This window comes from Pelophylax lessonae, assembly GCF_965119305.1.
Source record: "Pelophylax lessonae genome assembly, chromosome: 9".
NCBI lineage: Eukaryota > Metazoa > Chordata > Amphibia > Anura > Ranidae > Pelophylax > Pelophylax lessonae.
Window position 1 is genome coordinate 23,144,410 of NC_138776.1, and position 26,394 is coordinate 23,170,803.

Here is a 26,394-nt window from a genome sequence, read left to right on the forward strand (position 1 = left end):
TAAAAAAAAAAAAAAAAAAGAAAAAAAAAAACACTAAAGTTTGCCCAATGTTTTGGTATAATGTAAAAGATAAAGATGATGTTACACCGAGTAAATAGATACCTAACATGTCACGCTTTAAAATTGCTTCTGCTGTGGAATGCGGAACTGCGGTGCTTAAAATTCTCCATAGGCGACGCTTTAAACGCCTTTACAGGTTACCAGGTTAGAGTTACACAGGACGTCTGGTGCTAGAATTATTTCTCTCGCTCGGACATTTCCGACAATACCTCACATGTGTGGTGTGATCACCATTTACATATGCGTTCGTGGGTAACGTATGCGTTCGCATTTGCGCATAAGCACGGTGGGACGGGGGGTGTTTATTTATTTATAAATAAATTATCAATTTATATCTATAAATGTATATTTTATTATATTATTATTATATACTATTTATTATATTATTTATTATTTTATTTTATTATTTATTTTATTTATTATTTTATTATTATTATTATATTATTTTATTATATTATTATTCGATACATTTATATTTATATGTATACGTTTATTTATTTTTTTATTCAAAATTTTTTGTTTTTAGACCCCGTTCTCACTGGGGCGACCTGGTCGCCTGACAAGTCCCCGTGGGTCGCCTGCCATAGATTAGCACAGGACCCGTTCTAATAGGAGCGACACAAGTTGCTCCGACTTAGAAAAAGGGTCCGTAGCTTCTTTGGGGCGACCTGGAGCGACCTGCATTGACTTCATTGATATGAAGTCCGTGCCGGCCGCTCCGAGGTCGCGGTGCGAGCTGCGCACCGCGACTTCACAGGTCGCCCGGCAAAGTCGGGTTACCCCTGTGTGAACGGACACTTACACTTTTTTTTGTGATAAGTTTATTGCTATCACAAGGGATGAACAACATCTGTTGTGACAGCATGGGCCATGACAGGTCTTCTTTATGGAGAGATTAGCCACTTGGATCACTTCTGCATGAAAAAGAATCACCAGCTGAAAAGAATGATACCAGGATGATGCCTGTAGGTGCAGGCATCATGCCGCTATAACCACTGAAACCGGTGGACGTCCATGTAGGTACTACGGGCGGCAAGTGGTTACAGTAAAAAACCTTCCGTGTGTGCCCCCCCCATACTTCCCTAACTTACCTGAGCCCGATCTCCATCCAGCGCTTGGCCCCAGAGCAGCGTCTCTCTCCCTTCTTACTTCCCCGCAAATTTTCTTTTTTTTTTTCTTTCTTTTGGTAGCATTTGATCACCTCTGTGGTTTTTATTTTCAATTATATAAATGAACAAATACTGCAAATTTTGCAAACTAATCATCTTTCTTTATCAATTTAGACCAGAATGTATTCTGCTCCATGTCTTTGGTGAGAATAACCCAAATCAGTGTATAATACTTAGTCTGTAGGGAAGTTATAGATTCCACAAACTATGGGATATATCTAAGGCTACATTCACACCTGAGCGTAGCGTTTTCGCACGTTTTTACCGCGATTTTGCCGCGATTTTTACCGCAATTTTTACCGCGATTTACAGGCGTTTTTACAGGCGTTTTTTGTGCAGGCGTTTTTTGTGCAGGTGTTTTTAGATTGAATAGAAACCAATGGAAAACGCCTGTAATCTGCCCAAAAAGAAGCTCATGTACTTTTTTGAGCGTTGGGCGTTTTGCTTACAGCGTCAAAACGCTCAGATGTGAACAGGGGCCATTGAAATGAATAGGATTTGTCTTGTTGGGCGTTTTGAGAGCTGATCCTAGAGCAGAAAAACTCCCCAAAAACGCCTAGATGTGAACGGAGCCTTAGAATTGATTAACCAGTTCTGGACCAAAAGGATTTGCCCCCTTAACCACTTTACCACCGGAGGATTTTGCTGTCTTACGTCCAGGCCACTTTTTTGCGATTCGGCACTGTGCGAATTTAACTGACAATTGCGCGGTCGTGCGACGCCGTCCCCAAACGATATTTACGTCCTTTTTTTCCCACAAACAGAGCTTTCTTTTGTTAGTATTTGATCACCTGTGCGATTTTTACTTTTTGCGCTATAAACAAAAAAAGAGCGTTTATTTTGAAAAAATAACAATATTTTTAACATTTTTTTATATGAAATTCCCCCCCAAAAAAATGTAAAAATCAAATTTTTTTTAAATTTTTGGCAAATTTGTTTTCTGCTACCCATGTTTGGTAAAAAAAAAATCACAATAAGCGTATTTTGATTGGTTTGCACAAAAGTTATTGCGTTTACTAACTAAGGGAAAGATTTCTGTCATTTTTGGTGTTTTTTTTTTTAATGCGTAATGGCGGTGATCTGCGATTTTTTTGCGGGACTGTGACATTGCGGCAGACAGATCGGACCCTTGACTGACATTTTTGACACTTTTGGGGGTACAAGTGACATTACTACAGTAATCAGTGCTATACATATGCACTGTTACTGTAAAAATGACACTGGCAGGGAAGGGGTTAATTTTATTGGAGAGGGAGGGGTTAATGTATGCCTGGTGCTTACTAACGTGTGTGTGGGGGAGGTGACTGAGTGACACAGGGACAGATCGCATGTTCAGCTATGCTGAACAGTCCGATCTGTCACTCCCTGTCAATATGGAGATCCGCCCGTGATCCTGTAATCTGACCCTGCCTGTCACTTAGGAGATCTGCCCGCTTTGTTTACACAAGCGGGCGGATCTCCACACTCGATTCCCCGACGATCGGGGAAGAGCAGCGGCGATCGCCGCCGCTCCTCCCCTGGCCCGACTCGCGCGCCGCCGAGAAAGGGGAGTGTCTGGCGACGTAGGTCTAACCACTTTGCCGCAGTAGGCTCAACGTGAGCAGACGGCAAGTGGTTAATAACCAGGCCATTTTTTGCGATTCAAACCTTTAAATTCAAACTTTAACCACTTGCACCCGCTGCAAGTACATATACTGCGGCAGTCCGGCGCTCCTGGGCAAAGCGACGTACCGGTGCGTCACTCACCCACGAGCCTCTAGGGGGCACCAGAGGCACGCTCCCGCCCTCGCTCATTCCCTGACATCCCCGCGCGTGTGACCGGTGGCTAAAATGTCCGCCGGTCACTCGCGATCTCCCGCTGGAGAGGGAGAAAGGCAGACGGCTGTAAATGTACACAAAGCCGCCTGTCATTCTCCCTGATGTAACAGCAGGGATCATACGATCCTGCTATGTAGGATCGTATGTCTCTGTGGTTACATCACTAGCCACGCCCCTTTACAGTTAGAAGCACGCCCCTAGGGATACATTTAACCCCTACATCACTAATAAAGTTAACCCCTTCCCTGCCAGTGTCATTTTTTACAGTAACAGTGCATATGTATAGTACTGATTACTGTAGTAATGTCACTGGTAACCCCAAAAGTGTCAAAAATGTCAGTCAAGGGTCCGATCTGTCCGCCGAAATGTCGCAGTCCCGCAAAAAAAAAAAAAATCGCAGATCGCCGCCATTACTCGTTTAAAAAAAAAACAATAAAAAGTCCATAAATCTTTCCTGTAGTTAGTAAACGCAATAACTTTTGCGCAAACCAATCAAAAACCACTTATTGCGATTTTTTTTACCAAAAATATGTAGCAGAAAACAAATTGGTCTAAAATGTTAAAAAAATTTTGATTTTTACATTTTTTTTTTTTTGAGAATTTCATATAAAAAAATGTGAAAAATATTGTTATTTTTTCAAAATTGTCGTTCTTTTTTTGTTTATAGCGCAAAAAGTAAAAATCGCACAGGTGATCAAATACCACCAAAAGAAAGCTCTGTTTTTGGGGGAGAAAAGACATCAATTTCATTTGGGTACAGCGTCGCACGACCACCCAATTGTCCGTTAAAGTCACGCAGTGCCGAATTGCAAAATAGGCCCTGGTCTTTGAGCAGCCAAATCCTCCGGGGCTTAAGTGGTTAACAGAAAATTGCGCGGTCGTGCGACGCTGTAGCCAAATAAAATTGATGTCCTTTTTTTCCCACAAACAGATTTTTCTTTTGGTGGTATTTGATCACCTGTGCGATTTTTCCTTTTTGCGCTATAAACAAAAAATGAGCGACAATTCTGAAAAAAAAAGAAAAACAATATTTTTCACATTCTGATATATAACATTGCAAATAAAAAGTTTTTTCATCCTTTTAGGCCAATTTGTGTTCTGCTACAAATTTTTGGTAAACAAAAATCGCAATAAGTGTATTTTGGTTTGCACAAAGGTTATCGCGTCTACAAACTAGGGGAAAGATTTATGTAATTTACATTTTTTTTTTTTTACTAGTAAAGGCGGCGATCTGCGATTTTTAGTGGTACTGCGACATTGCGGCGGACAGATCGGACCCCTAACTGACATTTTTGGGGGGACCAGTGACATTACTACAGTAATCAGTGCTAAAAATATGCACTGTTACTGTAATAATGACACTGGAAGGGAAGAGGTTAACCCAGGGGTGATCAAAGGGTTAAGTGTGAGCCTAAGGGAGTGTTTTCTAACTGTATGGGGATGGGACTTGTATAATGAACACAGAGACCTGTGATCCTATATAGAAGGATCACAGGCGCTCTGTGATCATTTCAAAGAGAACAACGGTCTGCTGTGTTTACACAGCGGGGAGCGATCGCGGGTGTCAGGCGGCAATCGCGGCCATCGGCCCCGTGCTGCCGACATAATAACGTAAGAGTTGATATGGTGTGAAGATACATAGTAACACTCTTATGATCAGGATTTTTATTTTACACTCTGATTGCTTATTACAGTGATCATCAATCTCCAACACTGTTCAAATGTTTCATTCATGAAGCCTTGCTTACTGCTGTGATTGGCCACAGCAATCACATGGTACCGAGGTCCAGCGCCCAGTACACCAATCTGTGTCCTGCTGTGGTGGCAGTTAATCCCCCCCCCCTCCCCCAAATTCCCAGAGCACGAGTTCTCTTCTCCCCAATTCCCCCCTACCAGCAGAAATCCCCTTTCCCACAGACCCACCTCCCAGCATAAAGTCACACCCTCCCCATCTTAACCCTTTCAGCACAAATCATCTCCCTCCTCACATTCCCCCCCAGGACAAATCTTCTTCCCTGCCAATCCCCCCACCCAGCACAAACCCCCTACCCCTTCTAGCACACCCCCCTTCCCCAATATCCCCCAAAGCAAAAATTCCCCACCCCAATCACCTCCTAACACTAATCCTTTAGGACCTGTTCTAATAGGAGCGACACAAGTCGCTCCGACTTAGAAAAAGGGTCCGGAGCTTCTTTGGGGCGACCCGGAGGCGACCGCCATAGACTTCAATGTTATGAAGTCCGTGGCGGCCGCTCCGAGGTCACGGCGCGCTGCTCGCACCGCGACCTCGGAGGTCGCCCCCCGAAGTCGGATCGCCCCTATGTGAACGGGGCCTAAAAGTGATAATAAAGTCTTGTTTAAAAAAAAAACAAAAAAAACAAATATGTAATGCTTTCCTGCTCTGTGCAGTGGTTTTGCCCGCAGAAGGCCGGATTCCCCCTCTTCTTGGGTCCCCCATTGGCGCTCCTGGCCCTTCCCTCCTAATGGGTGCCCCCACAGCAAGCAGCTTGCAATGGGGGCACCCAAGCAGGCGCACTACCAACCCACGCCTCTGCGTGTCTATTTATGCATGGAGCCACGATTCGGCCCCGTCCCCTCCTGATTGGCTTCAATCACAGCCAGTGAGCCAATCAGGAGTGCAAGTTCACAGAGAGGCAAGGCTCTCGTGGACATCACCTGGATCGAGAGGGGGCTCAGGTAAGTTTTAGGGGGGTTGCTGCACACAGGATTTTTTGCCTTCGTGTATAGAATGCAGAAGGAAAAAAAACCTTGTGCCTTTACAAAGAATTTAAGGATGCATTTACACCTGTGAATGCCCCCCACCTGTGATTGGATGAGAGAATCCCAGGGGGCAGGGGCGTAACTACAGGGGTTGCGATTGCAACCGGGCCCCATGCTCCAGGGGGCCCAGCATTGGATAGGAGGGGAGGCGGGGGCAGCATGTAGAGAAATCACTGTCCTCCTTTTTCCTCCTGTAGCTGCAGAAAGAAAATGGAGGAGATTGGTTCCTCTGTATGCTGCCCCCGCCACTCCTCCTATCCAGTATACTTGTGTTCTGCTGTCTCTGGGCCCCTGTGTGCTCCCCTGGTCCCCCCCCCCCCCCACTGTGATCCCTCCCCTTTCCTGCCGGCTGCTGAAGGGGATGTGTAACAATAGAGAACCAGGAAGGGGGTCGGTAAATATGTAATTTACCAGCTCCTTGCTTCTCTAAATGGACAGAGTCATAGTCAGTGACATTGTAAAAAAATAAAATAAAATGATAAAAAATAATACAATTAAAATACCAAAAAATAGAAACTACTGACACCAGTGGGTGAACTTCCAGGATCGCAAAGGTCACACTTGCAACCGGGCCCTGGCATTCCACCACCGTGGGGAGGCCCCAAGATGGCAGGAAGGGGGCCCACTGCAAAACTTGTGAAAGGGACCCGTTGTGGGACCTCAATAAAGGACCCCACAAGCGGAGTAAAGGACCCCAGGATCAGTGGGAAGAGCCCCGGGCTTGAAGGGAAGGGCCCCGGCCAGGGGTCCGGGGGGGGCCCTTCATGGTTTCTTGCACTGGGGCCCTGAAGGTTCTAGTTACGCCTCTGCCAGGGGGTGTTCCTGGTGAGTAGGCAGTCCCATTGACAGCAACAGGAGGCTTCTGGCTCCCACAGCTAAACACACCTACTTCCATGTAATCTCCCAAGCAGTGATCACATGAGAGTGTTGGGCCCTGGATTCAGGGAGTCGAAGGATTGCATTTAAAGGGCCGCGATTAGCTGTGGGAGTGGGCAGCCTCCTGTTGCTTTCGATGGGACTGCCTACTCAGAGCTCATCGCAGGAACCTCCTCTGAGGTTCCCACATCTAATCACAGGTGGGGGCATTCCCAGGTGTGAATATATCCTTATTGTTCTCCCAAACCCCCCACCCCCAACATGAACCCTCCTCCCCCTACAAAGATCATCACAAATCAGCACAAATCATTCATTGATACACTCTGACACCCCCCCCCCCTTCCCCCCAATTGTGTCTTCCTGGAATAATTCCCCCATACCTGAATTACAGACCACAGATCCTCCATGCTGGGAAATGTACTTTCTGCTAGGCCCCTCCTCCTAGGCTCCTCTTTCTGTTATCCTACTCATAGGCTCCTCCTCCTTTTATCCTCCTTCTAGGCTTCTGTTCTCCTCCTAGCACCTCCTTCTGTTTTCCTCCTCCTGTTATCCTACTTATAGGTTTCTCCTCCTGTTATCCTCCTCCTTTTGTTGTCTTCCTCCTAGGCTCCTTCTCCTGCTGTTTTCCTCCTTCTGTTATCCTCCACCTAGGCTCCTCCTCCTGTTATCCTCCTCCTATGCTCCATATCCTTCTTGTATCCTCCTTCTTTACTTCTGTTATCCTCCTCCTAGGCTTCCCCTTCTTTTATCCTCCTCCTGCTGTTATCCTCCTCCTAGGCTCCCCCTTCTGTTATCCTCCTCCTAGGCTTCCCCTTCTTTTATCCTCCTCCTGCTGTTATCCTCCTCCTAGGCTCCCCCTTCTGTTATCCTCCTCCTAGGCTTCCCCTTCTTTTATCCTCCTCCTGCTGTTATCCTCCTCCTGGGCTCCCCCTTCTGTTATCCTCCTCTTAGGCTCCTCCTCCTGTTATCCTCATCCTAGGCTCCTTCTCCTGCTGTTTTCCTCCTTCTGTTATCCTCCACCTAGGCTCCTCCTCCTGTTATCCTCCTCCTATGCTCCATATCCTTCTTGTATTCTCCTTCTTTACTTCTGTTATCCTCCTCCTAGGCTCCTCCTCCTGTTATCCTCATCCTAGGCTCCTTCTCCTGCTGTTATCCTCCTTCTAGGTTCCTCCTCCTGTTATCCTCCTCCTATGCTTCTTATCCTTCTGTTATACTCCTCCTACGTTTCTGTTATCCTCCTCCTTGGCTCCCCCTTCTGTTATCCTCCTCCTAGGCTCCCCCTTCTGTTATCCTCCTCCTAGGCTCCCCCTTCTGTTATCCTCCTCCTAGGCTCCCCCTTCTGTTATCCCCCTCCTAGGCTCCCCCTTCTGCTATCCTCCTCCTTGGCTCCTTCTGTTATCCTCCTCCTAGGCTCCCCCTTCTGTTATCCTCCTCCTGCTGTTATCCTCCTCCTGGGCTCCCCCTTCTGTTATCCTCCTCCTAGGCTCCCCCTTCTGTTATCCTCCTCCTGCTGTTATCCTCCTCCTGGGCTCCCCCTTCTGTTATCCTCCTCCTAGGCTCCCCCTTCTGTTTTCCTCCTCCTAGGCTCCCCCTTCCGTTTTCCTCCTCCTAGGCTCCCCCTTCTGTTATCCTCCTCCTTGGCTCCTTCTGTTATCCTCCTCCTAGGCTCCCCCTTCTGTTATCCTCCTCCTAGGCTCCCCCTTCTGTTATCCTCCTCCTAGGCTCCCCCTTCTGTTATCCTCCTCCTAGGCTCCTTCTCCTGCTGTTATCCTCCCTCTAGGCTCCTCCTTCTGGTATTCTCCTTCTAGGCCCCTCCTCCTGTTATCCTCCTCCTAGACTCCTTCTCCTTCTGTTATCCTCCTCTTGGCTCCCCCTTCTGTTATCCTCCTCCTAGGCTCCCCCTTCTGTTTTCCTCCTCCTAGGCTCCCCCTTCTGTTATCCTCCTCCTTGGCTCCTTCTGTTATCCTCCTCCTAGGCTCCCCCTTCTGTTATCCTCCTCCTGCTGTTATCCTCCTCCTGGGCTCCCCCTTCTGTTATCCTCCTCCTAGGCTCCCCCTTCTGTTATCCTCCTCCTGCTGTTATCCTCCTCCTGGGCTCCCCCTTCTGTTATCCTCCTCCTAGGCTCCCCCTTCTGTTATCCTCCTCCTGCTGTTATCCTCCTCCTGGGCTCCCCCTTCTGTTATCCTCCTCCTAGGCTCCCCCTTCTGTTTTCCTCCTCCTAGGCTCCCCCTTCTGTTATCCTCCTCCTTGGCTCCTTCTGTTATCCTCCTCCTAGGCTCCCCCTTCTGTTATCCTCCTCCTAGGCTCCCCCTTCTGTTATCCTCCTCCTAGGCTCCCCCTTCTGTTATCCTCCTCCTAGGCTCCTTCTCCTGCTGTTATCCTCCCTCTAGGCTCCTCCTTCTGGTATTCTCCTTCTAGGCCCCTCCTCCTGTTATCCTCCTCCTAGACTCCTTCTCCTTCTGTTATCCTCCTCTTGGCTCCCCCTTCTGTTATCCTCCTCCTAGGCTCCCCCTTCTGTTTTCCTCCTCCTAGGCTCCCCCTTCTGTTATCCTCCTCCTTGGCTCCTTCTGTTATCCTCCTCCTAGGCTCCCCCTTCTGTTATCCTCCTCCTGCTGTTATCCTCCTCCTGGGCTCCCCCTTCTGTTATCCTCCTCCTAGGCTCCCCCTTCTGTTATCCTCCTCCTGCTGTTATCCTCCTCCTGGGCTCCCCCTTCTGTTATCCTCCTCCTAGGCTCCCCCTTCTGTTTTCCTCCTCCTAGGCTCCCCCTTCTGTTATCCTCCTCCTTGGCTCCTTCTGTTATCCTCCTCCTAGGCTCCCCCTTCTGTTATCCTCCTCCTAGGCTGCTTCTGCTGTTATCCTCCCTCTAGGCTCCTCCTTCTGGTATTCTCCTTCTAGGCCCCTCCTCCTGTTATCCTCCTCCTAGACTCCTTCTCCTTCTGTTATCCTCCTCTTGGCTCCCCCTTCTGTTATCCTCCTCCTAGGCTCCCCCTTCTGTTTTCCTCCTCCTAGGCTCCCCCTTCTGTTATCCTCCTCCTTGGCTCCTTCTGTTATCCTCCTCCTAGGCTCCCCCTTCTGTTATCCTCCTCCTAGGCTCCCCCTTCTGTTATCCTCCTCCTAGGCTCCCCCTTCTGTTATCCTCCTCCTAGGCTCCTTCTCCTGCTGTTATCCTCCCTCTAGGCTCCTCCTTCTGGTATTCTCCTTCTAGGCCCCCCCTCCTGTTATCCTCCTCCTAGACTCCTTCTCCTTCTGTTATCCTCCTCTTGGCTCCCTCTTCTGTTATCCTCCTCCTAGGCTCCTCCTTCTGTTACCCTCTTCCTCCTTCTGTTGTCCTCCTCCTCCTGCCCCCTAGGCTCCTCCTCCTGTTAAGTCAAAGTGGAAGATGAGCCGAGGAGGCAGTAGGAGGAGCCTGTGGTCAGGAGGAGGAGCCTAGGTGACAGGAGGATTAGCCTAGGTGACAGGAGTCTAGGGGGGCTCTCCTGGGTTCTGATGTGTTTTTCTGACAATGATGGAGTTGAGGATAGTGTCCTGGGGAAGGCAGTGTCGAGGACCACACAGGAGATGCGGGGCTGTGTCCTGGGGGCCCGGTGCTAGTACTGGAAAATAAATAAAAGGAGCTGAGTGACCCAACTTGTTCCAGCATTAGGCTCTGGATCCTGCAGGATGCCGGGAGTTGGGTAAAATTCTGGGATGGTTCGGTACAATTGGAAGGTTTGTGTGTGCACCCTCCCCCGCCATGATGGATGAGGTAGGTCGATGTCAGTGAAAAGTTTAGTGCCGATTCTGGAAGCCAAATTTTGTTTCTTCTGCACTCCCAGAGACAACGTTCTATCATCAGCTGGTCGGTTATAAACATTCTCCGGATAAAGATGGTCTCAGTGTGGGGGCGGGGCCAGAGAGATCCATACCAGGGACTCCTCAGGGGCGGGTACACTCCCCAGGATTTATAGGGCTTTGATTGCCAGAGGCGGACCACCCGATAGCTCCCACATTTATACGGTGATATCTGCTGTCTGTGTATGGAGAGAACCCCTGAGGGTGGGGGGAAAGGGTGTTATGAACATTCTCCAGATGGAGATGGCCTATGTGGGCGGGGCCAGAGAGGTCCATTCCAGGGACTACTCAGGGGTGGGTACACTCCCCAGGATTTATAGGGCTCTGATCGTTGGGGGTGGATCACACAACGGCTCCCACATTTATACAATGATATTCAATGTCAGTGCACCCCTGAAGGTGAGGGAAGGGGTATTATAAACATTCTCCAGATGGAGATGGTCTGTGTGGGAAGGGCAAAAGAGGTCAATTGCAGGGACTCCTCAGGGGCGGGTACACTCCCCAGGATTTATAGGGCTCTGATCGCCGGGGCGGATCACACAACGGCTCCCACATTTATACAGTTATATACGCTATCAGTGTAAGGAGAGAACCCTTGAGGGTGGGGGTGTTACAAACATTCTCCTGATGGGTGGGGCTAGGGAAGACCTTTCCAGAGACTCCTCGGGGGTGGGTACACTCCCCAGTATTTATAGGGCTCTGATCCCTGGGGGGGGGGGGGGCTCACACGACAGCTCCCATATTTATACAGTGATATCTGCTATCAGTGTATGGAGAAAACCCTTGAGGGTGGGGGTGTTACAAACATTCTCCTAAAGGGTGGGGCTAGGGAAGTCCTTTCCAGAGACTCCTCAGGGGCGGGTACACTCCCCAGGATTTATAGGCCTCTGATCGCCAGATCAAACAACGGCTCCCACATTTATACAGTGATATCCAATATAAGTGTATGGAGAGAACCCTTGAGGGGTGTTATAAACATTCTCCTGATGGGCAGGGCTAGGGAGGTCCTTTCCAGAGACTCCTCAGGGGCGTGTACACTCCCCTGGATTTATAGGCCTCTGATCGCCGGATCATACAACGGCTCCCACATTTATACAGTGATATCTGCTATCAGTGTATGGAGGGAACCCTTGAGGGTGGGGTTGTTACAAACATTCTCCTGATGGGTGGGGCTAGGGAGGTCCTTTCCAGAGACTCCTCAGGGGCGGGTACACTCCCCAGGATTTATAGGGCTCTGATCGTCGGATCAAACAACGGCTCTCACATTTATACAGTGATATCCAATATCAATGTATGGAGAGAACCCTTGAGGGTGGGGTTGTTATAAACATTCTCCTGATAGGCGGGGTTACGGAGGTCCTTTCCAGAGACTCCTCAGGGGCGGGTACACTCCCCAGGATCTATAGGCCTCTGATCGCCTGATCACACAACATTTATATGGTGATATCTGCTATAAGTGTATGGCGAGAACCCTTAAAGGGTGGGGGTGTTATAAACATTCTTCTGATGGGCGGGGCTAGGGAGGTCTTTTCCAGAGACTCCTCAGGGGCGGGTACACCCCCCAGTATTTATAGGGCTCTGATGGGATATCTGCAGTTGGTGTATGAAGCAAATCCCTGAGGGTAGGGGGAGGGGGTGTTATAAACATTTCCTGGATGTTTCCTGGAACATTTTCTCCAGGGACTCCTAGGGGGCGGGTACACATGTCTGGTGTTGGTGTATCATAGAAAGAACCCCTGAGGGAGGGGGTGTTATAAATAGGATTCTGTATACAGAGGTGAATGTGGGGTGAAATCATCATTAAATAAACCCCAATACACACCCAGGATGACATTCACCTCTCCCGCCTTTTCTCCTCAGGATTCTGCGCGTCCGCACTTCCCATAGACACGTGACCCTGCGCACCGCTTAATCAGAGCTTCAAAGCCTGCCCAAGACTCCTCCTACTGTCAGTGCAGTCGCGTGGCCCCTCCTACTCATGTGACTCCTCCTCCCCTGTCACTATCTGGCCCAAGACTCCTCCCCCTCATAGCAGAGGCCGGTCTGTGTCTCCGCCTACAGCTGGTCCTCCTTCTCCTCCTATCATTAGTTCGCCCCCCCCCCTCTCATTGGGCTCCTCTCCATGTAGCTCCTCCCATCTGTCAGTAGCAAACTCGGAGCTCCTCCCCCTGAAGCTCGTCCTCCCGCTCTCAAATGTCAGTCAAGGGTCCGATCTGTCCGCCGAAATGTCGCAGTCCCGCAAAAAAAAAAAAAATCGCAGATCGCCGCCATTACTCGTTTAAAAAAAAAACAATAAAAAGTCCATAAATCTTTCCTGTAGTTAGTAAACGCAATAACTTTTGCGCAAACCAATCAAAAACCACTTATTGCGATTTTTTTTACCAAAAATATGTAGCAGAAAACAAATTGGTCTAAAATGTTAAAAAAATTTTGATTTTTACATTTTTTTTTTTTTGAGAATTTCATATAAAAAAATGTGAAAAATATTGTTATTTTTTCAAAATTGTCGTTCTTTTTTTGTTTATAGCGCAAAAAGTAAAAATCGCACAGGTGATCAAATACCACCAAAAGAAAGCTCTGTTTTTGGGGGAGAAAAGACATCAATTTCATTTGGGTACAGCGTCGCACGACCACCCAATTGTCCGTTAAAGTCACGCAGTGCCGAATTGCAAAATAGGCCCTGGTCTTTGAGCAGCCAAATCCTCCGGGGCTTAAGTGGTTAACAGAAAATTGCGCGGTCGTGCGACGCTGTAGCCAAATAAAATTGATGTCCTTTTTTTCCCACAAACAGATTTTTCTTTTGGTGGTATTTGATCACCTGTGCGATTTTTCCTTTTTGCGCTATAAACAAAAAATGAGCGACAATTCTGAAAAAAAAAGAAAAACAATATTTTTCACATTCTGATATATAACATTGCAAATAAAAAGTTTTTTCATCCTTTTAGGCCAATTTGTGTTCTGCTACAAATTTTTGGTAAACAAAAATCGCAATAAGTGTATTTTGGTTTGCACAAAGGTTATCGCGTCTACAAACTAGGGGAAAGATTTATGTAATTTACATTTTTTTTTTTTTACTAGTAAAGGCGGCGATCTGCGATTTTTAGTGGTACTGCGACATTGCGGCGGACAGATCGGACCCCTAACTGACATTTTTGGGGGGACCAGTGACATTACTACAGTAATCAGTGCTAAAAATATGCACTGTTACTGTAATAATGACACTGGAAGGGAAGAGGTTAACCCAGGGGTGATCAAAGGGTTAAGTGTGAGCCTAAGGGAGTGTTTTCTAACTGTATGGGGATGGGACTTGTATAATGAACACAGAGACCTGTGATCCTATATAGAAGGATCACAGGCGCTCTGTGATCATTTCAAAGAGAACAACGGTCTGCTGTGTTTACACAGCGGGGAGCGATCGCGGGTGTCAGGCGGCAATCGCGGCCATCGGCCCCGTGCTGCCGACATAATAACGTAAGAGTTGATATGGTGTGAAGATACATAGTAACACTCTTATGATCAGGATTTTTATTTTACACTCTGATTGCTTATTACAGTGATCATCAATCTCCAACACTGTTCAAATGTTTCATTCATGAAGCCTTGCTTACTGCTGTGATTGGCCACAGCAATCACATGGTACCGAGGTCCAGCGCCCAGTACACCAATCTGTGTCCTGCTGTGGTGGCAGTTAATCCCCCCCCCCTCCCCCAAATTCCCAGAGCACGAGTTCTCTTCTCCCCAATTCCCCCCTACCAGCAGAAATCCCCTTTCCCACAGACCCACCTCCCAGCATAAAGTCACACCCTCCCCATCTTAACCCTTTCAGCACAAATCATCTCCCTCCTCACATTCCCCCCCAGGACAAATCTTCTTCCCTGCCAATCCCCCCACCCAGCACAAACCCCCTACCCCTTCTAGCACACCCCCCTTCCCCAATATCCCCCAAAGCAAAAATTCCCCACCCCAATCACCTCCTAACACTAATCCTTTAGGACCTGTTCTAATAGGAGCGACACAAGTCGCTCCGACTTAGAAAAAGGGTCCGGAGCTTCTTTGGGGCGACCCGGAGGCGACCGCCATAGACTTCAATGTTATGAAGTCCGTGGCGGCCGCTCCGAGGTCACGGCGCGCTGCTCGCACCGCGACCTCGGAGGTCGCCCCCCGAAGTCGGATCGCCCCTATGTGAACGGGGCCTAAAAGTGATAATAAAGTCTTGTTTAAAAAAAAAACAAAAAAAACAAATATGTAATGCTTTCCTGCTCTGTGCAGTGGTTTTGCCCGCAGAAGGCCGGATTCCCCCTCTTCTTGGGTCCCCCATTGGCGCTCCTGGCCCTTCCCTCCTAATGGGTGCCCCCACAGCAAGCAGCTTGCAATGGGGGCACCCAAGCAGGCGCACTACCAACCCACGCCTCTGCGTGTCTATTTATGCATGGAGCCACGATTCGGCCCCGTCCCCTCCTGATTGGCTTCAATCACAGCCAGTGAGCCAATCAGGAGTGCAAGTTCACAGAGAGGCAAGGCTCTCGTGGACATCACCTGGATCGAGAGGGGGCTCAGGTAAGTTTTAGGGGGGTTGCTGCACACAGGATTTTTTGCCTTCGTGTATAGAATGCAGAAGGAAAAAAAACCTTGTGCCTTTACAAAGAATTTAAGGATGCATTTACACCTGTGAATGCCCCCCACCTGTGATTGGATGAGAGAATCCCAGGGGGCAGGGGCGTAACTACAGGGGTTGCGATTGCAACCGGGCCCCATGCTCCAGGGGGCCCAGCATTGGATAGGAGGGGAGGCGGGGGCAGCATGTAGAGAAATCACTGTCCTCCTTTTTCCTCCTGTAGCTGCAGAAAGAAAATGGAGGAGATTGGTTCCTCTGTATGCTGCCCCCGCCACTCCTCCTATCCAGTATACTTGTGTTCTGCTGTCTCTGGGCCCCTGTGTGCTCCCCTGGTCCCCCCCCCCCCACTGTGATCCCTCCCCTTTCCTGCCGGCTGCTGAAGGGGATGTGTAACAATAGAGAACCAGGAAGGGGGTCGGTAAATATGTAATTTACCAGCTCCTTGCTTCTCTAAATGGACAGAGTCATAGTCAGTGACATTGTAAAAAAATAAAATAAAATGATAAAAAATAATACAATTAAAATACCAAAAAATAGAAACTACTGACACCAGTGGGTGAACTTCCAGGATCGCAAAGGTCACACTTGCAACCGGGCCCTGGCATTCCACCACCGTGGGGAGGCCCCAAGATGGCAGGAAGGGGGCCCACTGCAAAACTTGTGAAAGGGACCCGTTGTGGGACCTCAATAAAGGACCCCACAAGCGGAGTAAAGGACCCCAGGATCAGTGGGAAGAGCCCCGGGCTTGAAGGGAAGGGCCCCGCCAGGGGTCCGGGGGGGGCCCTTCATGGTTTCTTGCACTGGGGCCCTGAAGGTTCTAGTTACGCCTCTGCCAGGGGGTGTTCCTGGTGAGTAGGCAGTCCCATTGACAGCAACAGGAGGCTTCTGGCTCCCACAGCTAAACACACCTACTTCCATGTAATCTCCCAAGCAGTGATCACATGAGAGTGTTGGGCCCTGGATTCAGGGAGTCGAAGGATTGCATTTAAAGGGCCGCGATTAGCTGTGGGAGTGGGCAGCCTCCTGTTGCTTTCGATGGGACTGCCTACTCAGAGCTCATCGCAGGAACCTCCTCTGAGGTTCCCACATCTAATCACAGGTGGGGGCATTCCCAGGTGTGAATATATCCTTATTGTTCTCCCAAACCCCCCACCCCCAACATGAACCCTCCTCCCCCTACAAAGATCATCACAAATCAGCACAAATCATTCATTGATACACTCTGACACCCCCCCCCCCCCCTTCCCCCCAATTGTGTCTTCCTGGAATAATTCCCCCATACCTGAATTACAGACCACAGATCCTCCATGCTGGGAAATGTACTTTCTGCTAGGCCCCTCCTCCTAGGCTCCTCTTTCTGTTATCCTACTCATAGGCTCCTCCTCCTTTTATCCTCCTTCTAGGCTTCTGTTCTCCTCCTAGCACCTCCTTCTGTTTTCCTCCTCCTGTTATCCTACTTATAGGTTTCTCCTCCTGTTATCCTCCTCCTTTTGTTGTCTTCCTCCTAGGCTCCTTCTCCTGCTGTTTTCCTCCTTCTGTTATCCTCCACCTAGGCTCCTCCTCCTGTTATCCTCCTCCTATGCTCCATATCCTTCTTGTATCCTCCTTCTTTACTTCTGTTATCCTCCTCCTAGGCTTCCCCTTCTTTTATCCTCCTCCTGCTGTTATCCTCCTCCTAGGCTCCCCCTTCTGTTATCCTCCTCCTAGGCTTCCCCTTCTTTTATCCTCCTCCTGCTGTTATCCTCCTCCTAGGCTCCCCCTTCTGTTATCCTCCTCCTAGGCTTCCCCTTCTTTTATCCTCCTCCTGCTGTTATCCTCCTCCTGGGCTCCCCCTTCTGTTATCCTCCTCTTAGGCTCCTCCTCCTGTTATCCTCATCCTAGGCTCCTTCTCCTGCTGTTTTCCTCCTTCTGTTATCCTCCACCTAGGCTCCTCCTCCTGTTATCCTCCTCCTATGCTCCATATCCTTCTTGTATTCTCCTTCTTTACTTCTGTTATCCTCCTCCTAGGCTCCTCCTCCTGTTATCCTCATCCTAGGCTCCTTCTCCTGCTGTTATCCTCCTTCTAGGTTCCTCCTCCTGTTATCCTCCTCCTATGCTTCTTATCCTTCTGTTATACTCCTCCTACGTTTCTGTTATCCTCCTCCTTGGCTCCCCCTTCTGTTATCCTCCTCCTAGGCTCCCCCTTCTGTTATCCTCCTCCTAGGCTCCCCCTTCTGTTATCCTCCTCCTAGGCTCCCCCTTCTGTTATCCCCCTCCTAGGCTCCCCCTTCTGCTATCCTCCTCCTTGGCTCCTTCTGTTATCCTCCTCCTAGGCTCCCCCTTCTGTTATCCTCCTCCTGCTGTTATCCTCCTCCTGGGCTCCCCCTTCTGTTATCCTCCTCCTAGGCTCCCCCTTCTGTTATCCTCCTCCTGCTGTTATCCTCCTCCTGGGCTCCCCCTTCTGTTATCCTCCTCCTAGGCTCCCCCTTCTGTTTTCCTCCTCCTAGGCTCCCCCTTCCGTTTTCCTCCTCCTAGGCTCCCCCTTCTGTTATCCTCCTCCTTGGCTCCTTCTGTTATCCTCCTCCTAGGCTCCCCCTTCTGTTATCCTCCTCCTAGGCTCCCCCTTCTGTTATCCTCCTCCTAGGCTCCCCCTTCTGTTATCCTCCTCCTAGGCTCCTTCTCCTGCTGTTATCCTCCCTCTAGGCTCCTCCTTCTGGTATTCTCCTTCTAGGCCCCTCCTCCTGTTATCCTCCTCCTAGACTCCTTCTCCTTCTGTTATCCTCCTCTTGGCTCCCCCTTCTGTTATCCTCCTCCTAGGCTCCCCCTTCTGTTTTCCTCCTCCTAGGCTCCCCCTTCTGTTATCCTCCTCCTTGGCTCCTTCTGTTATCCTCCTCCTAGGCTCCCCCTTCTGTTATCCTCCTCCTGCTGTTATCCTCCTCCTGGGCTCCCCCTTCTGTTATCCTCCTCCTAGGCTCCCCCTTCTGTTATCCTCCTCCTGCTGTTATCCTCCTCCTGGGCTCCCCCTTCTGTTATCCTCCTCCTAGGCTCCCCCTTCTGTTATCCTCCTCCTGCTGTTATCCTCCTCCTGGGCTCCCCCTTCTGTTATCCTCCTCCTAGGCTCCCCCTTCTGTTTTCCTCCTCCTAGGCTCCCCCTTCTGTTATCCTCCTCCTTGGCTCCTTCTGTTATCCTCCTCCTAGGCTCCCCCTTCTGTTATCCTCCTCCTAGGCTCCCCCTTCTGTTATCCTCCTCCTAGGCTCCCCCTTCTGTTATCCTCCTCCTAGGCTCCTTCTCCTGCTGTTATCCTCCCTCTAGGCTCCTCCTTCTGGTATTCTCCTTCTAGGCCCCTCCTCCTGTTATCCTCCTCCTAGACTCCTTCTCCTTCTGTTATCCTCCTCTTGGCTCCCCCTTCTGTTATCCTCCTCCTAGGCTCCCCCTTCTGTTTTCCTCCTCCTAGGCTCCCCCTTCTGTTATCCTCCTCCTTGGCTCCTTCTGTTATCCTCCTCCTAGGCTCCCCCTTCTGTTATCCTCCTCCTGCTGTTATCCTCCTCCTGGGCTCCCCCTTCTGTTATCCTCCTCCTAGGCTCCCCCTTCTGTTATCCTCCTCCTGCTGTTATCCTCCTCCTGGGCTCCCCCTTCTGTTATCCTCCTCCTAGGCTCCCCCTTCTGTTTTCCTCCTCCTAGGCTCCCCCTTCTGTTATCCTCCTCCTTGGCTCCTTCTGTTATCCTCCTCCTAGGCTCCCCCTTCTGTTATCCTCCTCCTAGGCTGCTTCTGCTGTTATCCTCCCTCTAGGCTCCTCCTTCTGGTATTCTCCTTCTAGGCCCCTCCTCCTGTTATCCTCCTCCTAGACTCCTTCTCCTTCTGTTATCCTCCTCTTGGCTCCCCCTTCTGTTATCCTCCTCCTAGGCTCCCCCTTCTGTTTTCCTCCTCCTAGGCTCCCCCTTCTGTTATCCTCCTCCTTGGCTCCTTCTGTTATCCTCCTCCTAGGCTCCCCCTTCTGTTATCCTCCTCCTAGGCTCCCCCTTCTGTTATCCTCCTCCTAGGCTCCCCCTTCTGTTATCCTCCTCCTAGGCTCCTTCTCCTGCTGTTATCCTCCCTCTAGGCTCCTCCTTCTGGTATTCTCCTTCTAGGCCCCCCCTCCTGTTATCCTCCTCCTAGACTCCTTCTCCTTCTGTTATCCTCCTCTTGGCTCCCTCTTCTGTTATCCTCCTCCTAGGCTCCTCCTTCTGTTACCCTCTTCCTCCTTCTGTTGTCCTCCTCCTCCTGCCCCCTAGGCTCCTCCTCCTGTTAAGTCAAAGTGGAAGATGAGCCGAGGAGGCAGTAGGAGGAGCCTGTGGTCAGGAGGAGGAGCCTAGGTGACAGGAGGATTAGCCTAGGTGACAGGAGTCTAGGGGGGCTCTCCTGGGTTCTGATGTGTTTTTCTGACAATGATGGAGTTGAGGATAGTGTCCTGGGGAAGGCAGTGTCGAGGACCACACAGGAGATGCGGGGCTGTGTCCTGGGGGCCCGGTGCTAGTACTGGAAAATAAATAAAAGGAGCTGAGTGACCCAACTTGTTCCAGCATTAGGCTCTGGATCCTGCAGGATGCCGGGAGTTGGGTAAAATTCTGGGATGGTTCGGTACAATTGGAAGGTTTGTGTGTGCACCCTCCCCCGCCATGATGGATGAGGTAGGTCGATGTCAGTGAAAAGTTTAGTGCCGATTCTGGAAGCCAAATTTTGTTTCTTCTGCACTCCCAGAGACAACGTTCTATCATCAGCTGGTCGGTTATAAACATTCTCCGGATAAAGATGGTCTCAGTGTGGGGGCGGGGCCAGAGAGATCCATACCAGGGACTCCTCAGGGGCGGGTACACTCCCCAGGATTTATAGGGCTTTGATTGCCAGAGGCGGACCACCCGATAGCTCCCACATTTATACCGGTGATATCTGCTGTCTGTGTATGGAGAGAACCCCTGAGGGTGGGGGGAAAGGGTGTTATGAACATTCTCCAGATGGAGATGGCCTATGTGGGCGGGGCCAGAGAGGTCCATTCCAGGGACTACTCAGGGGTGGGTACACTCCCCAGGATTTATAGGGCTCTGATCGTTGGGGGTGGATCACACAACGGCTCCCACATTTATACAATGATATTCAATGTCAGTGCACCCCTGAAGGTGAGGGAAGGGGTATTATAAACATTCTCCAGATGGAGATGGTCTGTGTGGGAAGGGCAAAAGAGGTCAATTGCAGGGACTCCTCAGGGGCGGGTACACTCCCCAGGATTTATAGGGCTCTGATCGCCGGGGCGGATCACACAACGGCTCCCACATTTATACAGTTATATACGCTATCAGTGTAAGGAGAGAACCCTTGAGGGTGGGGGTGTTACAAACATTCTCCTGATGGGTGGGGCTAGGGAAGACCTTTCCAGAGACTCCTCGGGGGTGGGTACACTCCCCAGTATTTATAGGGCTCTGATCCCTGGGGGGGGGGGGGGCTCACACGACAGCTCCCATATTTATACAGTGATATCTGCTATCAGTGTATGGAGAAAACCCTTGAGGGTGGGGGTGTTACAAACATTCTCCTAAAGGGTGGGGCTAGGGAAGTCCTTTCCAGAGACTCCTCAGGGGCGGGTACACTCCCCAGGATTTATAGGCCTCTGATCGCCAGATCAAACAACGGCTCCCACATTTATACAGTGATATCCAATATAAGTGTATGGAGAGAACCCTTGAGGGGTGTTATAAACATTCTCCTGATGGGCAGGGCTAGGGAGGTCCTTTCCAGAGACTCCTCAGGGGCGTGTACACTCCCCTGGATTTATAGGCCTCTGATCGCCGGATCATACAACGGCTCCCACATTTATACAGTGATATCTGCTATCAGTGTATGGAGGGAACCCTTGAGGGTGGGGTTGTTACAAACATTCTCCTGATGGGTGGGGCTAGGGAGGTCCTTTCCAGAGACTCCTCAGGGGCGGGTACACTCCCCAGGATTTATAGGGCTCTGATCGTCGGATCAAACAACGGCTCTCACATTTATACAGTGATATCCAATATCAATGTATGGAGAGAACCCTTGAGGGTGGGGTTGTTATAAACATTCTCCTGATAGGCGGGGTTACGGAGGTCCTTTCCAGAGACTCCTCAGGGGCGGGTACACTCCCCAGGATCTATAGGCCTCTGATCGCCTGATCACACAACATTTATATGGTGATATCTGCTATAAGTGTATGGCGAGAACCCTTAAAGGGTGGGGGTGTTATAAACATTCTTCTGATGGGCGGGGCTAGGGAGGTCTTTTCCAGAGACTCCTCAGGGGCGGGTACACCCCCCAGTATTTATAGGGCTCTGATGGGATATCTGCAGTTGGTGTATGAAGCAAATCCCTGAGGGTAGGGGGAGGGGGTGTTATAAACATTTCCTGGATGTTTCCTGGAACATTTTCTCCAGGGACTCCTAGGGGGCGGGTACACATGTCTGGTGTTGGTGTATCATAGAAAGAACCCCTGAGGGAGGGGGTGTTATAAATAGGATTCTGTATACAGAGGTGAATGTGGGGTGAAATCATCATTAAATAAACCCCAATACACACCCAGGATGACATTCACCTCTCCCGCCTTTTCTCCTCAGGATTCTGCGCGTCCGCACTTCCCATAGACACGTGACCCTGCGCACCGCTTAATCAGAGCTTCAAAGCCTGCCCAAGACTCCTCCTACTGTCAGTGCAGTCGCGTGGCCCCTCCTACTCATGTGACTCCTCCTCCCCTGTCACTATCTGGCCCAAGACTCCTCCCCCTCATAGCAGAGGCCGGTCTGTGTCTCCGCCTACAGCTGGTCCTCCTTCTCCTCCTATCATTAGTTCGCCCCCCCCCCCTCTCATTGGGCTCCTCTCCATGTAGCTCCTCCCATCTGTCAGTAGCAAACTCGGAGCTCCTCCCCCTGAAGCTCGTCCTCCCGCTCTCATTGGGCTCCTCTCCATGTAGCTCCCCCCATCTGTCAGTAGCCAACCTCGGGGTTCCTCCCCCTGAAGCTCGTCCTCCCGCTCTCATTGGGCTCCTCTCCCTGTAGCTCCTCCCATCTGTCAGTAGCAAACTCGGAGCTCCTCCCCCTGAAGCTCGTCCTCCCGTTCTCATTGGCTGAATAGTGCGTCCTTCCTCCGTAGCTCGTCCTCCCCTTCCCATTGGTCGCTTCGGGCCCCCTCCCCTGGAGCTTCTCCACCTGTCATTGGCCGGGACTCGTCTCTCCTGTAGCCCCTCCCCCCTGTCAGTGTCCGGGGCCCTGGGATGGCGGTCGGTCGGTGTTCCCCCTCCCCCTTCTTCCTCTTGCTGGTCTCCCGGTGCTGTTCCGGTTGGTTGCTCGGGCTCCGCCCGGAGGACACGGTGGGCGGCCGGGTGTCTCTGGAGGGAGGGACCCTGCGGGCGGCGGAGGGGACCCGCTTCACTCTCCGCTTGTATTACCAGCAGCCTCCTTTCCCGGTGAACGGCAGCGGCGGGGAGGAGGAGGGGCCCCGGTTGGTGTTCGTGGAGGAGCCGTGGTCGGGTGGGGAGGGGTGTGTGGAGGGGGGATCCCCGGACGTGGAGGTGTCGGGGCCCCTGGGGGCCCCAGGTGGGGGATCCGCGGTGGTGGAGGTCCGGGTGGGGGAGTTGCGGAAGGGTGAGCGGGGGAGGGTGTTCTCGGTGTGCGCCTATGACGGGAGGCGGTGGGAGCACCACGGGGGAGGGGAGTTCTCTCTGGAGGTGCGGGAGGTGGAGGAGGGGCTGTCCGGGGGGGTTCGGGTGGTGGTGTCGGGGGTCCTCCTGGGGGTGTCGGCGATATTCGGGGGTCTCCGGCTCTGCCTGCTCTCCCTGGACCCGGTAGAGCTCCGCGTCCTCCAGAACAGCGGCTCGGCGGCGGAGAAGGAGCAGGCGGGGCGGGTCCAGTCTGTCCGGGCGCGGGGATCCTTCCTGCTCTGCTCCCTACTGCTGGGGAACGCTCTGGCCAACGCCTCCCTGGCCGGATGGCTGTACCGGGCCGTTCTCCCGGGGGAGCCCTGGCTGGCCGTCCTGGCGTCTACGGCGGGGGTCTTCCTGTGCGGTGAGGTGGCCCCGTACTCCGTGTGTTCCCGGCACGGCCTGGCCATCGCCTCCCGGAGCGTCTGCCTGAGCCGCCTGCTGATGGCCGTCACCTTCCCGCTCTCCTTCCCGCTCAGCCGCCTCCTGGACTGGGCACTCCCCCAGGAGATCAGCACCTTCTACACCCGAGAGAAGCTGCTGGAGATGCTGCGGGCCGCCGACCCCTACAACGACCTGCTGAAGGAGGAGCTCAACATCATCCAGGGGGCGCTAGAGCTTCGCACCAAGGCCGTGGAGGACGTGCTGACCCCGCTGGGTGACTGCTTCATGCTGCGCGCCGACGCCGTCCTCGACTTCGCCACCGTCTCCGACATCCTGCGCAGCGGCTACACCCGCATCCCCGTCTACGAGGGCGACGAGCGCGCCAACATCGTGGACATCCTCTTCGTCAAGGACCTGGCCTTCGTGGACCCCGACGACTGCACCCCACTCCAGACCGTCACCCGCTTCTACCACCGCCCGCTGCACTGCGTCTTCAACGACACCCGGCTGGACGCTGTGCTGGAGGAGTTCAAGAAGGGTGAGACTGCTGGAGGAGTGTGATCCGTCCTCCCCATCATCATCCCCATCCTTCATCATTTACCATCTTCATCCCTGTCCTTCATTGTTTACCATCGTCATCCCCGTCCTTCATCGTTTACCATCGTCATCCCCGTCCTTCATCGTTTACCATCATCATTCCCACCCTAAATTGTTTACCATCATCGCCGTCCTTCATCGTTTACCATCGTCATCCCCTTCCTTCATCGTTTACCATCGTCATCCCCATCCTTCATCGTTTACCATCGTCATCCCCGTCCTTCATTATTTACCATCATCATCCCCGTCCTTCATCGTTTATCATCATCATCCCTGTCCTTCATCGTTTATCATCATCATCATCCCCGTTCTTCATCGTTTAACATCATCATCCTCGTCCTTCATCGTTTAACATCATCATCATCATCCCTGTCCTTCATCATTTACCATCATCCTTGTCCTTCATCATATACTACCATCATCATCCCAGTCCTTCATCATTTACCATTGTCATCCCCGTCCTTCATCATTTACCATCGTCATCCCCGTCCTTCATCGTTTACCATCGTCATACCTATCCATCATTTACCATCATCATCCCCGTCCTTCATCATTTACCATCATCATCCTTCATCATTTACCAACATCATTCTCATCCTTCACCGTTTACCATCATCATCCCTGTCCTTCGTTTACAATCATCATCCCCGTCCTTCGTTGTTTACCATCATTATCCCCATCCTTCATCATTTGCCATCATTATCCCCATCCTTCATCATTTGCCATCATTATCCCCATCCTTCATCATTTGCCATCATCATCCCCTTCCTTCATCATTTTCCATCATCCTCCTTCATCATTTGGCATCTTCATCCCTGTCCTTCATCGTTTACCATCATCCTTCTCGTCCTTCATCGTTTACCATCATCCTTCTCGTCCTTCATCGTTTACCATCATCCTTCTCATCCTTCATTGTTTACCATCATCATCCCCGTCCTTCGTCGTTTACCATCATCATCATTCTCTTCCATCGTTTACCATCATCATCCCCATCCCTTATCGCTTTACCATCATCATCCCAATCCTTCAACGTTTACCATCGTCATTCTCGTCCTTCATCAATCATAAACCATCATCATCTCCGTCCTTTATCGCTTAACAACATCTTCCCCCTCCTTTATCAGTTTACCATCATCATCCCCGTCCTTCAACGTTTTCCATCGTCATTCTCGTCCTTCATCATTTACCATCAGCATCCCCGTCCTTCATCCATATACCTTATTCATTATCATTATCCCCATCATTCACTATTTACCATCATCACCCCCATCCTGCACTATATATTTCCTATCCATCATCATTCTCATCATCATCCCCATCCTTCACTATATACACCCTATTCATCATTTACCATTATCATCATCCCAGTCCTTCTCTTTACAATATTCATCATCCCAACATCCAGCTGGACACCATGCTGGATGAGTTAAGGAAAGGGTGAGACCACTAGAGGAATGTGATCCGTCATCCCCATCCTTCATCATTTACCATCATCTCTATCCTTCACTATATATACCCTAATTATCATCCCCATCCTCATCATTTACCATCATCTTCCCCATCCAACACCCAGCTGGATGCTGTGCTGGAGGAATTCAAGAAGGATGAGACCACTAGAGGAGTGTGATCCGTCATCCCCATCCTTCATCATTTACCATCATCACCGTCATCCCTATTCACTATATTCCCCATCATCATCCCCATCCTTCTCTGTACCAAATTCATCAACACCCAGCTGGAGGAGTTCAAGAAGGGTGTAATCCGTCATCCTCATGCTTCATTATATAGCTTAATTATCATCATAATCCCCATCCTTCGCTATATACCCTATTCACCATCATCACCCCCTTCCTTCTCTCTTCCCTATTCATCATCATGAACACTGTGTGGGGGAAGTTCAAGAAGAGAGGGACCAGTGGAAGAGTCTAGAGGCCGCATCAACGTTCCTAACCCAACACAATTCATCATCATCATCCCTATCTTTCACTCTGTCCTATTTATCATCATCCTACACTCTTTGCTTCATTCAGCATCAACTTCCCTCTCTGGACCTGATCCCTGTCTTTTTTTCTTTGGACCTGATCCCCCGGTCTCTCTCTCTCTACCCGATTTCCCCCCCCCCCACTTCTCTCAATCTGGACCCGATTCCCCCCCCCCCCCCGCTTCTCTCTCTCCCCCCGATTCCCCCGGCATCTCTCTCTCCCTCCCTCTCTCTCTCTCTGGACCCGATTTATTCCCCCAGCCTCTCTCTCACTCGACCCGATTCCCCCAGCTTCTCTCTCCGACTTCCCCCCCCCCCCGCTTCTCTCTCTCTCCCCGATTCCCCCAGCCTACTCTCTCTTGACTCGTTCCCCCCCCCCCCGCTTCTCTCTCTCCCCAATTCCCCCGGCCTCTCTTTCTCTCTCTCTGGACCCGATTCCCCCCCCCCGCTTCTCTCTCTCCCCGATTCCCCCGGTCTCTCTCTCGACCGATCCCCCGGCTTCTCTCTCTCTCTCTCTCTCTCTCTCTCTCTCTCTCTCTCTCTCTCTCTCTCTCTCTCTCTCTCGCTTCTCTCTCTCGCTTCTCTCTCTCGCTTCTCTCTCTCGCTT

General features: G+C 50.9%; 1 protein-coding gene across 1 annotated transcript in view; it reads left to right on the forward strand.

The window, feature by feature from the left end:
• Positions 1–22,365: 22,365 nt before the first annotated feature.
• CNNM1 (cyclin and CBS domain divalent metal cation transport mediator 1) overlaps positions 22,366–26,394 on the forward strand; it is a 92,983-nt gene continuing 88,954 nt past the window's right edge. The window contains exon 1 of the mRNA XM_082268365.1: positions 22,366–23,747. Within this exon, the coding sequence (XP_082124491.1) occupies positions 22,400–23,747 (1,348 nt within the window). The 5' untranslated portion in view covers positions 22,366–22,399. The remainder of the gene's footprint in view (positions 23,748–26,394) is intronic.